Raw genomic sequence first — 15275 nt, 5'->3', positions numbered from 1 at the left:
TCGTTCCGATATAATGACTAAATCGAATGCGATCTTTCTCTCAACATACACACATCGATTTCATCGATTTATGCACGCGGCAATTTGATTGTTTGCCTGTGTGTCTGAGAGACATTGATTCATTTCTGGATAGACATGAAACAAAGCGTTGCGTTTTTTTGTGTTCGCCAACGGCGTATTTATATGCGAATTGTTATACAACTACGTCATCCGATATGGTTGCATTGTTGGTGCGTTTTTTTTTCGTCGATGCTGTGTTGCGGTGCTCTCGAAATACAAAAGACATCCATCGTGAGTGAGAGTGAATGAAACACTCTCAAGCGTGTAATCACCGCTTGGTGACGACAGCCAAAGTCAAAGTGAAAAGAAAAATGGCAAAATAATGCACCATGCAGAAAAATCGCTATGCAAAATTTATTGGTGCAGGTGAGCTGTTCTACAGTTAAACGAATACGTTAACATTCCAGTGCCAACGTACTTCCACAATTCAAGTCACCTGATCCCATCGACGTGGAATTTGTTGTTGTCGTGCATGTACAGCATGAGTGTATCGATAGCGGTAAAATCGCTATTTATATGTACTTTCTCAATTGTTCCCCAAAGTGTTCAGCTCATGCCAGTGAAATCGTTGCGGTGAACAATAAAATGGAAAAGAATTAAAATACTCTCGATGTTATTTCGATTGTGTCGATACCAGTACGACAATAAATATACTCGAAATTCAAGCAATCTTCCCACTGTGTGTTTGAATGTTTTGCGAAACTCAAATTTCGTGTCTTATCAAAATAATATCACAAAGGTTGTACACGGCTAGAAGAGAAAAAAAGCACACAAAATCGACTGACATTCTTCGTCCTTTGTTTAAGCTGAAGAATTGTAAGTCTCATGAGAAAATGCCATCAGATGAAGCTACAGAATCGGGTATTAAAGTGTATTTTTATCTTGTGTGTGTTGTGTCTTTTTGGTCCGACAATACTGTGTTGAATGACCTATGCTGAATCATTGAAAAGGTTGCAACTCTGTGTGGGTGTGTATGTGTGTGTGTTTGTGTGACAAAGAATAAATCCGATCGGGGGAAAAATATTTCTAATTTTCGGAATGTGAATTGAAACCCAGAGGAACAAACAGTAAATGATCAGGAAGTAAATGACCACTTTTCAGCTTCCAACGCTTTTCAGCCATCCCAAGCTTAGGTCAATAACTGTCCAATGAATAAATTATGATGAATTTCAGCCTGTTTCCGCTAGCAACTGACAAATCATACAATATTTAAACATCAATTTGTATGTGCAAACAAATAAAATAGAGAAGAAGATACACGCGTATTACAGAAATAAAAACACATCCACTCTGAGATTGTAATAATGGGATTGGTGCCTGCAGCTCGACTGCTCTTAAACTCGTATTATTGATGGAATATTAAATTTGAATTGTAATTCCTACTACGCACGGTTTTTTGTGGGCTTTCTCTGTTTTTTTTTTTTTGTCAACATTAACGTAAATGCAATCAACATTAATTCACTGTGAACCGTTTCGTAACTAATAATTAAATCAACGCAGAAATGTGTAAGCAAAATCCAAACAAAAGAGACAAATGTAGAAAAATGATTAGTATTTATGTGTAAAATACAGTCTGATTCAATAATTTATGACCATTTCAGTAATTTTTCTTACAAACACTCCACTCGACACGTTCAACGGCGATTTGTAAGTCATCAAGCCCACAGTCAAGTTGTATATGAGCCATTGTCACCATAAATTCCATTTACATCGCTAATTTAATGCTTCTATCGTTGTCGTCGTCGTCATAAATTTGATACAGATTCACGAAACTCATGGCATAAATCGTGATTTGATGGCTTTTTCCGCTATTATTTCATTTTCGCTTTACACACACACATATATACTTACACCTCTCACTCTCTTTCTCCATTCGCGCACCACAAATATTTGCTTCGCATTCTGTTCGTTTGTGCTTTTTTTCTACTTTCATTTTAGATTGTCGTTTGATTCGATTGTTTCGGTTATGCAATTGGAGTAATTTTATTTTTTTCCCTTTGTTTTGTTTTATGTTTTTTTTTCATATCGTTTCGTTTATACGAAAGAAGAGCAGCAGCAGCCGCAGCATTCACAGTGTGTGCGGCTCGTAATTTTATGTTTAATGTGTATTGGCATGCGAAGTGTTTGACTTAGGTCGCATTGGTTATGTACACACAATGCGGTTACATTAGCGAACTCATTCGTTCGATGGCCAATTTTTTTTTTCTCTTCGGTTCAGTCTGTCATTTGTCCGTCTGTTTTGTTTTGCCAACGGATTTTATACTAAATTACTAATGCTCAGTTTTATGCAGTCGTTGTTGCTGCTACTGCTGTTATTTTTTTATGAAATGGCCCCACGATGCGAAGTGTAGAAAAACTATAGGCCAACGCAGAAAAAAACCATAATTTTGTGGTTTAAGTGCAGCCTATTCGAGCGAGTTTAGTTGCGGATGACTTTTTGCTTTTAAACGAACAATTTTTCTTTCGTTGTCCGACCGCATTGCCATCGCACAGCCAATGTGTGGTAAATCGCTATCAAAATCAATCGCATGTGAAAAATTGGTTTGAAAATGTCCATTTGCCAATAAAACTCGCTTCGTCTGGATGGAACAGTTGCTTCTGTTCTTCTGTGTGGTGGACGCTGTTAACGAGTTCAAAATAGCAATAAACTTACAGAAATGGCTCCAGCTATTGTGATTGTTTAACAAATTAACCACTTCTAAAGCGATATTCTCGCCGCAGATGAAACGCTCGCTGATTCTTGATGTGCTGTTTTTTTGCTCCCTTTTTTCGGATTTGACTGAGATTTAATTCGTTAAATACAAATTCTTTTGGATCTTTTGCAGGGCGTCAAAGGTGCTCCATACTATGTTGGTTCTGCACAAACATTGCCTCGAGGGATGTACAGCGACCGTAACAAAAATATTATTGGTAAGCTTAAATCGCAAAGAATACCCTTTTCTGAGATTGAAGTGTAATCCAAAAGTCAACAAAAGGATTTCAATATCGGGAACATAGATTGAAATGTACAAAGAAAACACAGAAAAAAAAGAAAAAAAAGAGAAAATGCATGAAAAATATTAAAAGTTTTCGAGATCCATTTGACAACAGCATTTGAGCATTGATTTATGTAGATTCCGTCTCCAAACCGCCCTAAAGTTTTGTCCCTCTTTTTTCTTTTATTACGTTGCAAATGGCGAATGCTGATATGAGTTTCGTTCATAAATTGTATCGATAAATGACTGAAACGCTTTTCGTTCGTCGTTCGTTTTGGTTGTTGTTCTGTTGGTTTTGTTTTTTTTATTCGGTTTGTTTGTTTGGAAATGGTTTTTTTGTGTAGGACCACCAGCCAAACCATTACGATCATATGGCTCTAGAGGAAGCATGAACGCCCAATACCCTTATAGCCAGGATCAACTTTACAGTATACCAGGTACAAAAAACACTTTGTTCCACATCACCACCACTACCACAACAACAGCAACAGCAACAGCAACAGCAAAAAAATAAATACCACATGAAATTTGCACTTGGCTTTAAAGTCATATCCCACAACTCCTCCCATCCAACAATGGTGACACTGCAACAAAAAAAAAACAAAACCACAAATAATTCGACCATTTGCTTCAATTGGATTTAGACAAGTCACACACAAACCAATCCGCAGCATGCATTTCAAAAACAACAATTGATGCTTAGTTCAAATTGCTTTGATATTTTTTTTGTTTTCTTTATTTTTGTGCAAAAAAAGTGCAGAGCACACAGAAGTAGGTTATAGAAATGAAAAATATAAGATGAAAACGAGAAAGCAGCACATGTTTTCGTTCTAATTACAATTTAAACTGTATTCCAACCAAAACAGATGGTTACATGAGCTCACCAGAGCGTGGAACGCGTGGCAGTTACGAGGAGCCATATTACAGTCAGTTTGGAACGCGCGGCAGCTCAGTAGCACCAATTATTGATGAAGAATTAAGGTAATTATCGACTTTTTAACCGTAAAATCCAACCAAATCGCTAACAGAATTTCGATCGAAAATTCGATGAAAATGCTATCAACATGAAACACTAAACATGATTTATATTTTGCACTTGCAGTGATGTATCGTTAACAGAAAATCAATACGCTTTATATGGTCATAAAACAGGAAGAATTCCCCGAAATGCGACTCAGATGTATGATCCAACACGGTAAGTAGTCGATTGATCTAGTTCGGATTTTCGGGCATTTACATGGGCGGTTTCGATAAATTACTCAATTGAACGTAGCCTTTGGAAATGGCCACAAGCGCCTGAAACATACTGAGCGGATCCGGTTCGGCAATTGTGATTCGTTTTATTGTTCTGGTATTTCGCCGAAAACGAGTCTGATGTATGCCAAGTTTGGTTGCGTCGTCCGTTTGAAGTGCCATCAACGAACCGGTCTTAGTGAAATATGTTGTTCCTGTGTGGAGAAAAAAATTTGGAACGTACGAGAATCGCTTCGGTTGAAAGCATGTTTAATTAATGTTTAAACTTACCTTTGCTTTTGATTGCCTGAACGATCATACACAGTAAATAACCGGCAAATGCCAAAAACGTTAGGGCTGTAATGCTCAAATGAAGCACTTTTTGAACTTTCGACGGTTTTTCTTCTTCCCATTCGGAACCGTAACCGGTCTTATGCCTGTAATGTCATTTTTATTCACCCCAAAATATGCACATGAAGTGGATGTGACAGGTGGCGAGGGAAAAAGAGAGGATAAAATGCAATCAATTCCCAATAAAAAGTTTGTTGAAAAGCATTTAAAAAAATTTACGTGAGCTGGTTGTTTCGCCAAGCATTATGCATCTGATTGGTCATCATAAAAGGTTCTGCCAATGGCGATTTTGGCATCGATGTTGTGAATCGAGAAAAATACTGTTGTACCGTTCGTGTTTCGGCCACTGGTAGTTCACGCAATAAACTATTATTTTGGTTTTGGTTTTGGTTATCGATTTTCAATGCGGGTGTTAAATGCGATGACGTTTGATGTGCATCGTCGTAGTCGGAAACCGCATGCATCATCCTGATTGCTTTTCGTATTTTCATCAAATCACCGACTGGCATCTGGGCCAAACATTGCAAATCATTCGAAATATACATCATACCATCGTCGATGTCGGTGCTGTCGTTGCTGTTGTTGTCATACGTGCCATTTTCAACGTCCGATGTTAACGAACATCGAATCAATATTGCCAACACAATTAAAACCTTGTTTGATATTCCGTTCATCATACTCATTACGGATCACATTTAAATTTCCGTTTCACTCTGCTTCAGTTCACAAAATTCCAATCAGAAATCCACTTTAGGCATCTGAATGAAAATAAAACCGAAATTTTTAATGGATGTGGAAAAAAATGAATGTCATTAATGTGCGGAACCGAGTTTAATTTTTTTTTGCTTTAAATGACACACAAAGACACAATTTTCCAACGTTTTTACCGTTCTTCTTTTTTTTTCGAATATTGAATCAGCGTTCCTTTAACACATTCACCATTCCTGTTCATGAAAATCCTTTTCGATGGATACTAACGAGCAAACTCAATTTGTCAAACGGTTTGTGCTATTGTCGGCAGAAAACTGTGTTGAAACTTGGCCTTTTTCTGGTGTTTGTAGTGGAAAAGGGCCACTAGAAGCAAGAGAAAAAAAAGAAGAAGGGGGAAAATTGTGTTAGCAGACAAAAAAAAATGTGTGCAAAGTTTCTACAATTATTAGATTTCCATGTGACTGATTTCATGTGAGAGCGATAATGCGAGAGAGAGAGAGAGAGAGAGAAAACGCAAACGTTTATTTTCTCTGGGTGTAAAAAAATCACATCAAAAAACTATTCCAAGTTTATCATATCGTCGTCATGTCGACACATTTATTTTTCTCTCTCTTCGTGCACAGCTCATGCACACGTGACAATGATGATGCTTGACGTGAATCCAACGGAAAAGCAAAATTCATTTTAGAGATAATATTCTAAAGACGTTCGGATGAAGAGAGGCAGAGAGATAAAGCGGCGCAAAACACGGTTCACACAATTGGAACATTATTTTAATGAGCGTAAAATATGAGAGCAAGAAGAAAAAGAAAAAAAAGCAGCCGAGGCACAGTGAAGAAATTAATGTCAATTTCCATTGAAAACGATTTTTGAGGCGAAAACGTGTGACGCTTTCCATTGACTACACAGCGGAAAAGTGGAGATAATTTAAATTGTTCTTGCAGCTCAAGCAACAATGCCCATGCTACGATCCAATTTTTTTTTATCACATTTAATGCTTCGACAACTTCCGAGTCTCGTGATCAAAACAAATGTGAATCGCCCTCTCCACTCTGACGCTTTTATTCTCATTCATCTTGCAAATTGGATGAAAATGCCTATGTTTGTGTCGGTGTATGTGTTGGTTTTTTTAATACTCAACTTTTATGTTTTGTCGTGTCTGTTTTTTATGGCTGCATCAACAGGCCTGAAGATTTACATCGCATCCGAGTCGAGCACATGGAACGTCAATTAGCCAACCTCACTGGTTTGGTGCAGAAGGCATTAGTACACCAGACCGTACCACCGACACCCAATATTAATCAAAATTATTTAGGTGTTCCTGGACAATATCGAGGTAAATTTAACATTTTACATTTAACTGTCCCATTGTTTTTATGCCTTTTGTTCACGTTTCTTTCGACCCTAATGTAAATTACATTGGAATTAATAGGTATATAAGATGGGATATGCAAAAAGAAGTCAAATATTCTGTGATTCATATTTTAATGAGTTAGCTTACCACTCAAGACACACACACACACGTATCATTGTTTAATTGTTCTAGCTAGATGTAGACAAACAGCACATATGAGTAGTTTGGAGCGAAAATGTAATACGGAAAAGTTGCGCGGAAAAATGTCGATGATGAATGAGCGGAAAAGGAATAGCTTTTTAGATAACTGTATAGTAAACTATAGTGAACTATATAGCTATCTCTTTTCATTTGACATTTTTCCACGCAACTTTTCTGTATTACATTTTCGCTCCAAACTACTCATATACAGCAAACAATTATTATCATCCCCTTGAATTGAATATTTAAAATCAGAACAGTAAATGATACTTGACCCCGAAAACGAAAACAAAACCACTGCACACACACACACACACAACATTTATACGTACAATCTAAATTTTACACTTGAGGAAATGCAGTCTTAGAAATCCGGTGTCAACACACTAACACAGTACAAAGTATATGTACCACAGAAGAGAGATAAAAAAGTTTGCTTAAACGAACATAAAATGGTTAATTAAAAAGTTGCACCAGTAAATTGACATTTAATGCACTTTTGGCATAGCTACAACTTTTGATACATTGATGCATTGATAACGACAGAATGTAACATGGGTATAAATTTTCCTCGTTCTCGCACTCTAGATGAGTGAAAAGTTTCCGTTAGCTAACTCTTTGATTTGAAATATGTTGAGCTCGTGCTCAACTCAACTGAAATTAATTTTATTCAAGAAGTATTTTCCTGGTATACCAAGTGAACATATATTTGTTGAAAAATTTTTTTTGCTTTTCCTAAGCGTCAACATTGTACCCAGAGTTTTTTTTATTTCATCAACAATTCTGTATCCTGACGAAGCATTGATGTTAAATCGCATAGATTCTATCTAAAAGAGTGTACTTGACAGTTTTCGAGTTTGTTTATATTTTGATATTATTTTTGTCAAGTTCAGAGCAGCGTCATATTTTTTCGAATCGATTTCGCTGTATGCAAATTTAAACTTAACCCATAGAAAGCGATAAAAGTGATGAACATTTACAAAAGTTTCCACAAGTATTGGTTATGTAAAATGGGTAGATTATTATTTGGCCTGAAACTTTTATCTCCAACAACGGAGCATTCCCATCACTTGGTGTTCCGCAGAGAGAATGAAGTTAGACCACGTCTGGCTTGCGCTGTATGTATTCCTGTGTATTCGAGTGGCTCGTGTCATACACAAGCGCCATCTCAATTCCTTCGGGCTGAAACATATATATATATAGATGGCTTCCAAAAAAAAGTTGATGTTTCTAAATAAAATGGCGTGAAATGTCACATAAATTAATTATAATTTTTTGTGTGTGTATCCACAAATTCTCCACGTCTAGAACGTACAGAACAAATCGCTTGAAGCGCTCGACAGTTTGACATTTCAAACACAGCTGAATGCAATTCAAAAATTGTTTAAAATGTTTTCTTTTTTAAAGCGTTCTTTTTGCACTTTTGGTTGCCAGTTAAAAATCTAAACTATACTCAAGATGAAATACAGTGAATATGAGTGAAAGACAGTAGAACAAACATGAGAATTTGTGGAATTGGTTTTAATTCGAAATTGGGAGTGTTGATTATCTAAGTGAATGTTATAAAAAGATGTCAATGTTATTTCAGTTTTCTTTGATACTTTGTTCTGAAATCAATAAATAACGAAGAACAATTATCTGTTCGTTGCGTCAATATTTTCAATTAAATTGTTGGTTCAACATCTGCTGACACTTGCTTTGCCTGGGATTATTGAGATGGCGCTTCGAGCGCATCTGTATATAAAAAAAAACTCACGAAAGTCTCGCTTGAGTTAGACTAACTTTTTGCCCTGAAGCTGCCCTTTCTGTCACCGTGAAATATGTAAATAGTTCGCAGTATCGTGGGAGGTTACATACGCGTGCAACCTCTATCGCGATGCGATGATGATGATGATGATATCTCGTTCTACTTTCGCCAGAAAGTGCATTAAACGTAGTTAGCATTCACGTGTATCTGTTTGGGTCGATGATAATAATAAATCCTTAAGTCTCAATCTAATTAGTCAGCTATACAATCCATTTTCGATGTTCACCTACCTTAATCCCCCATTCATTCGATCACTGTGTAGGATTTTGTTGGATTTCGTTGCTTAATATCGTCTTTCCAAACGAATTCGGTGTAGATTATCATGTTTTTGCTACTGCGAAAAATTTATCTCAAGTAATTGATTTTCACACGCCCCCTGTGGGTTCCTGCTAGAGAAAATAAAATTCATGTAGATAGGACTTAATTGCTAGTATTGAATGAAAAATTTGTAGGGCAAATAAAAATGCTATGATATTGATTCAACCATGAACTCAGCTCAATAATGAAAATTTTAATGAATCTAAATATAACACGTCAATCCTTCTTACTTCGGCCCACCTTATGGGGCGAACAGTTCGTGTATGTTTTTGCTTTTGGTTTGCTAATGGAAGAGCCATTATCATTAAAATCCAATTGATTTCATACCGTAATGTTTATCCCAATTTTCCATTCCATTGTCTATTTACTTTATCGATAATATGAACGCCCTTCGAATCGAATAACTGATAGAAGACATGGACAGACATTCGAGTGGTAGCTCAACCTCAATCCAAGGTAAATCCATTAATCGAATCGAAATAAATTCATTTGTGTATTTCGAAGACGAAGATTTTCTAAGGAACAAATTTTCCATTTCAAATTTGACTCATTGAATAGCGAACGGAATCAGTGATGATATTTATGTTCGAGAGAAACCACCAAAGCTCGGCAAATCGTCATGTCGTAAGTTTCCGTTCCAACATCTACTTGAGTTTGCCTAGCCTATTTCGTTCATAGCGAACGGCATGATCGCTTTTGATATGACCAGTTTTCTTCTCTTGTTTACTCTGGTGTTTTTTTTTAATATAAATTCTGTCTTCTGTTGTTCAACGTTTTGAATGCAAATTTTTCATTTCCAATGTCTTGCTTTTGACATCTCTGATACCGAAATAAAACTCTACTGAATTTCGAGATGCACAATTCAATTGTGTAACAAATGGTTTATTTTGCATGTGCTTCAACTGCCAATACCGTATTAAATATGGATGCTGTTCTCTATTTCGATTGCATGTTTTCAGTATTTTTGCCCTTCTGTGTGACAATAATTCTTTAATGAAATAAAGTTAATGCTTGACCACGCGCATATTTTATCCAATTCACAGTTTTCAATGAATTATTTGTTCAATTTATTTACTGAATCATTTCTTTATTGAAAATACAATAATGCTTGCCAAATATTTACTTTTGTATTCCATTTTTATTAAGTTTTACATAGATTTCAAGGAGACTTGATTGCATGATTGTGTTTTTTATTCTAATCAATAATTACTAATGTTTTGTCTTAGTTTTAACACACAAAATTCATTTAACATTCTTTTTGCGATTTTTGGTTTCATTTCGTTTTATGCTTTCGTCTCAAGTTTTTCTCCCCATGAATTTCGCATTTTGACTACATTTTGGCCTTCTGAGAATGCCGTTCTTCGACAGAATCAATTAAAATACAATTCGTTCAATAATTTCAGATAAATCGGTGTCATTCGAGAAATCCGTATCATTTAGCGATGATATCCAAGGCCTGCCCAAATCACACAGTCCACAACATCACGGTAAATCAATGTCCTTACGAATAACATCCGTATAATTACACTTTCACACCAATGTTTGTCAATTTAGTCATTTTTTTATCGTATTATCTGTGTTCTATATAGACTTAACCACGTACAATTCAAATTTCCTTACCCAGTCCGTATTCAGATATGTAAATAATTTGTAAAAACAAAGCCGATTTCATTGTTTTTCTTGCGTACGTTTTATTTTGTTCCGTAGCCACATTTCCGAATTTCGATCATTTAAACTATTATTATTATTTTCGTAAAACTTGAGTTAGCTTTTGCATTTCGAAGATTCATAATTATTTTATGTCATAATAAGTGAAATTGTTGGGAGCAATGAATCTAATGCTTCTTTTGCTTACAATACGATACACGACCTACATTACCCATGCAAAGAACTACATATTTGGGTAGCATAACTTAAATCGACTTAAATATTTTTATAAAAACTTTCCAATACATTCGGAAGGAAATATTTGTCAGTTTCATAGGAAAAAAAATATGATTTTTTGGTTTTTTAATAAAAAAAAATCAAATCTTAGAAGAAAAATAAAACAACAACTGTAACATCAATTTTAATTTAATTTTAACGCATGAAATATGTAAATTCATTTTCAGTATTTTCATTTGAATTTTTCGTAATCATATTTTATTTTTTTTTGCTTTAATTTTCAGCGAATAAACTTTGGCAAATATATTCTTAATGCATGTAATTAAGTTTACAGAAAAAAACCGTTAAAACTTTAAGTTTTAGTTCCTTTTGTTTTTTCTTTCATTTTCTAATTTATCATAAATTATGTAAATTACCATTTAAGTGCCAATTTGGAGTTGGAGCATGAATAAATTATACGAAAAAAAACAAACCTTTTTATTCGAAGTAATTTTTTTTAAATAGTTTAATTTTTAAAAGCCATTTGATTTAATAAAAAACCAATTATTAGATAAAAATTGTAAGTGGTCTATTTTTATTTTGAGTTTATTATTTAAAACCGAGAAGAAAAAAAATTACTTTTGAATGGGTTTTTGCGATATTTGACTTTATTTTTCCGCTTCCTTTTATTAACTTCGAGTTTGATTTTCTTTTTTGAATCTAACTTTGTGCAGTTTCAATTTGAAAGACGAAAAAATTGCAGAAAAATGCAAAAATTCCGAATTTTAAAATATTGAATATTTCGCCTATACTAATCGAAGCAAGCTTGAATCAAAGCCCGTCCCATTCAAAGATGTAATTTATTTACAAAACCACCTCATTCTCAACATTTGTACATACCGAACCTTCGTGCCTTTTTATTTTTGTCTCACCATTTTTGACTCACATACAACATTCACACAATCACACACGGTTTCCACACATTATCCCAATATTTTACACAAACACATAAAATGATAAAGCTGAAAATAGCCTATATATTTTGTATTTGAATAAAATCCCAACTCAAAAGTACACACAAAATTTAAGTCTAATTGTAAAATATGTTCCTTTCTTTTGCTGCTTTCTTTTGCAAATGCAAACAAAAAAAAACAAACAAAAAAACAATCGCCTAATCACAAAAACACACAAACACATACACGCGCTATTTAGCCGATTCCAAACCACCAAAACCGGCTATCAAATCGTCAACTTTGCCTAGAACATCTTCTCAAGGTAAATAAATTGTTGTTGCTGAAAAAAGACCTTAACATGTTGCCAATTCCAGTTGCTAATTTATTTTCATTTTTTTTCGAACAAAACAAAAAATGTTGTGATGAGGGGCGCTGTGTGTCGACAGCCGTAGTCAGATGAAAAGTATCTTTATTGCATTTTTACGTGTTAAAATCAATGTTTGTCGATGCTTGAGCTATATTCACTGCTTGCCACTATCAATGGAAACATTTAAAATAAATGCCATTTACTTTTGTTATCGTTTGTTTGCAGAACGTGATCGTTTGAAACCGGCACCACCGCCAAAACCGATGGCATTAACAGCAACACATGTAACTTATCGGCCCGATTTAGCTCTTGCACCCGAAGTTTATAATCATTTGCGTGGCTTGCAGAAGAAGGCAAAAGATTTACGTATCGAAGTGCGAACGCTGCGTCGATTATCGCAAGCGCAGGCAATAGCCGTGCGAGAGGATATCAAAGATGCATTCATGGGAATTCGGGCTACATTGATAGCCAATTGTGGAATATTTAGTGGGCAAAATGACCACGATAAGATGCGCTTAACGAGAGAAGAAGAATTGTACAAGCAAGAGGTGTTACGCTTAGAAAATGATCTCGGTGATTTGGAATCATCGGTGGAAATATTGCGCGGTGAGGTGATCAATCGACGTACGCGCGTCAATATGTCTGCAGTGGAGGACATGGCATTGGTGCTCAGTCGAGCAAGGTAATACCATAAAATTCTTTCTTTGCGATAGAAGTGAAATTCATTCGACTGCTTTTTGAGTAGCAAAACGGTGGCTGAATTGAAGATGCGATTTCCGATGCTACAGAATGCGCTACGAAATGTTCTATCAACGGAAATGGAGAAAGTGGTCCGAGAAGAAAAATTCCTTACGGATGAACCCGATCGCTTGGAGTCAGCATTGCGACGATGCAAAAAATTGACCGGCACTTTGGTTACGCTTAAAAGGTAGAACAAACCATTAAAAGCATACGGTAATATGAACAATTTGTCCTAACATGTCTTCTATCGCAGATTGGCTAGTGTCCAAGAGCAACGTTTACCCGGAACGGGTCCTGAGCCAGGAATCGACGAATTGCCACGATCGGTTGACCATCAACCAACAAATAAGGTGAGATTGATGTGTCTTTGTTTTCGTTTTGCCAACCCTCACTCTTGTATGAGATTCATGAAAACCGTAAACAAACAGAAGTTAACGAATTCATTACTAAATTATTGGAGCAAAATGAAACATATTTCATAAGCATAAAATATTGTATCGACCGAGAAACTTTGTAGCTTGTTGTAGTTTTCCTTAGTTTAGTTTATGTGATCAACAGAATTCTGTTGAATCATTTTTGGTTTCGATTTGAGTATTCGTTCTTTTCACGTTTGACTTGGTTTTCTCTCACACACATATACACTAACACACACCTCACATAAATACCATCCAAACACAACAAGTAATTATAGCTTCCCTGAGCTTCATTTCAACTCTTCATTGGCTTTTCAAAAACAGCTTTGTATGTAACTTACAGTAGAAATAATGTCAAAATAACCAAAGTGTGACCAAGTATACAAATAAATCCTTCAGCCTCCCCATTGAAGCAAATTTGTAAATACAAAACACACTCAACATTTGAACACAATTGAACTTCCCTTCAATTGGATCAATATAACCACAATTTTCAATTTTACCCCATGGAACAATCACATTGGAATTTAAAATGACTTTATGCCGATTCCCAAAATCGTAACAATCGCTAAAATAAATTATTCACTGCCAATGAACAGATCTTGAATTCAAATTAGAACATTTTCGAGCAATTATTCATAATGACACCTAATATTTGTTCGTAGTATTAGGATGACCGAATCAAGCATTTGAATCGTTGGCGATTCAAAAATTGTAGAGTCAATAAGTAGCTCTCTCGTTGAGAATTTGAGTAAATTATAATAATGACTTTGCGGCACCAATTCATGTGCTGAAAATTGAACAAAAATTACTTTCTGATAATGAAATCTATTGACCCAGAATGCCAAAAAATGTGTGTTAATTTGTACTTTGGATCATATAGATCAGAAAATGGGGAATTGCATATTGAATATTTAGATTGGGGATATTACACGCACTAAAACTCAATACTTGGTACACACTCTTACACCATGGATGGTATCGTGAAAAAAATGAAACAAAACCCAAGTTCAAATGAGCATATGAAACCAGAACAAACAACGCTTTCCCTTAAACTATAACTTGTTGTTGCTTCTTATTTTATAATTTCGGTTTGCGTTGGATTCGATTTTCATTTTAGATTGGAATAAAGTAACCGTTTCAAATTTATCATTATCTTCTACCAAAATTAGTCCATCATGGAATAAATTTGTTTTCGTTTTGTTCAAATCATAACATATTGACATTTGATACTTAATATTGGCATTGATTTCCGTACAAAATTGAACTAATAAACTAAATTAACATAGTGAAATCGAATATGTAGCTTATCTTTGAGATGTTTACTTTTATCCTAGGTCATGAAACCACATAGAATCAGTTTCGGAACATTTGTAGTCTATCCATTGTTCATGCAATGCGACTGATTCAGTTTGGTTTCGTGTGGATTTGTTTCTGATTGGCAACGATTAGCGGCAAATGTGAGAGAGATGTTTTCACAACAATTGATCTAGTACGAAATCAGCCGATATGCTTTTAAAGTTGTGTTAACAGCGGAAATTGCGTTGTACTAGATCGTTTGTGAGATATACATTTTAGTTTGTATATTTGCAATTTTGAGATCATCGATTTTTCTTTCTAAATTTTTGTTTTCGTCTTTAAATCTCAATGGTTTTGACCAATTATTTGAAACTTACATTGAATTAGGTAAACGAGATAAAGTGTTGATTGATCGAAAATATGGAATGACCAATTGAAATACGTTCGTAAATGGATCGATGGAAGAAATCCCGTGTTATCAGGACTTTTTTTTTCATTCGGAAGGTCACCAGTTCCAAACATTTTATCCACTTGCGAAAGTATTGACATTTCAAATCAAATGAAATCCAATTGATTCGTTTATTTTTCTGTTTCGATGAAATCATTCCGTTCAAAATGCATGCTAATCT

At 35.1% G+C, this 15275-nt stretch overlaps 1 protein-coding gene across 43 annotated transcripts in view; it reads left to right on the top strand.

Moving 5' to 3' along the window:
- The window catches only part of LOC129579985 (uncharacterized), a 63459-nt gene that overhangs the window by 40292 nt on the left and 7892 nt on the right, over window positions 1–15275 (top strand). For 13 of the 43 annotated variants that reach the window (XM_055470197.1, XM_055470249.1, XM_055470217.1 and 10 more), the window contains 12 exons: window positions 2886–2970; window positions 3380–3472; window positions 3902–4016; window positions 4138–4230; window positions 6515–6666; window positions 9422–9466; window positions 9569–9634; window positions 10414–10497; window positions 12086–12148; window positions 12419–12875; window positions 12939–13121; window positions 13188–13284. In XM_055470197.1, the coding sequence (XP_055326172.1) occupies window positions 2886–2970; window positions 3380–3472; window positions 3902–4016; window positions 4138–4230; window positions 6515–6666; window positions 9422–9466; window positions 9569–9634; window positions 10414–10497; window positions 12086–12148; window positions 12419–12875; window positions 12939–13121; window positions 13188–13284 (1533 nt within the window). The remainder of the gene's footprint in view (window positions 1–2885; window positions 2971–3379; window positions 3473–3901; window positions 4017–4137; window positions 4231–6514; window positions 6667–9421; window positions 9467–9568; window positions 9635–10413; window positions 10498–12085; window positions 12149–12418; window positions 12876–12938; window positions 13122–13187; window positions 13285–15275) is intronic. The other 30 variants (XM_055470403.1, XM_055470272.1, XM_055470307.1 and 27 more) reach the window with 9 other exon arrangements.

The sequence above is a fragment of the Sitodiplosis mosellana genome, unplaced genomic scaffold (assembly GCF_009176505.1).
Source record: "Sitodiplosis mosellana isolate CC-2019 unplaced genomic scaffold, AAFC_SMos_1.0 Smas_scaffold_1, whole genome shotgun sequence".
Taxonomy (NCBI): domain Eukaryota; kingdom Metazoa; phylum Arthropoda; class Insecta; order Diptera; family Cecidomyiidae; genus Sitodiplosis; species Sitodiplosis mosellana.
Note: the sequence above shows the minus strand (reverse complement) of the source record. Positions and strands in the feature narration are given on the sequence as shown.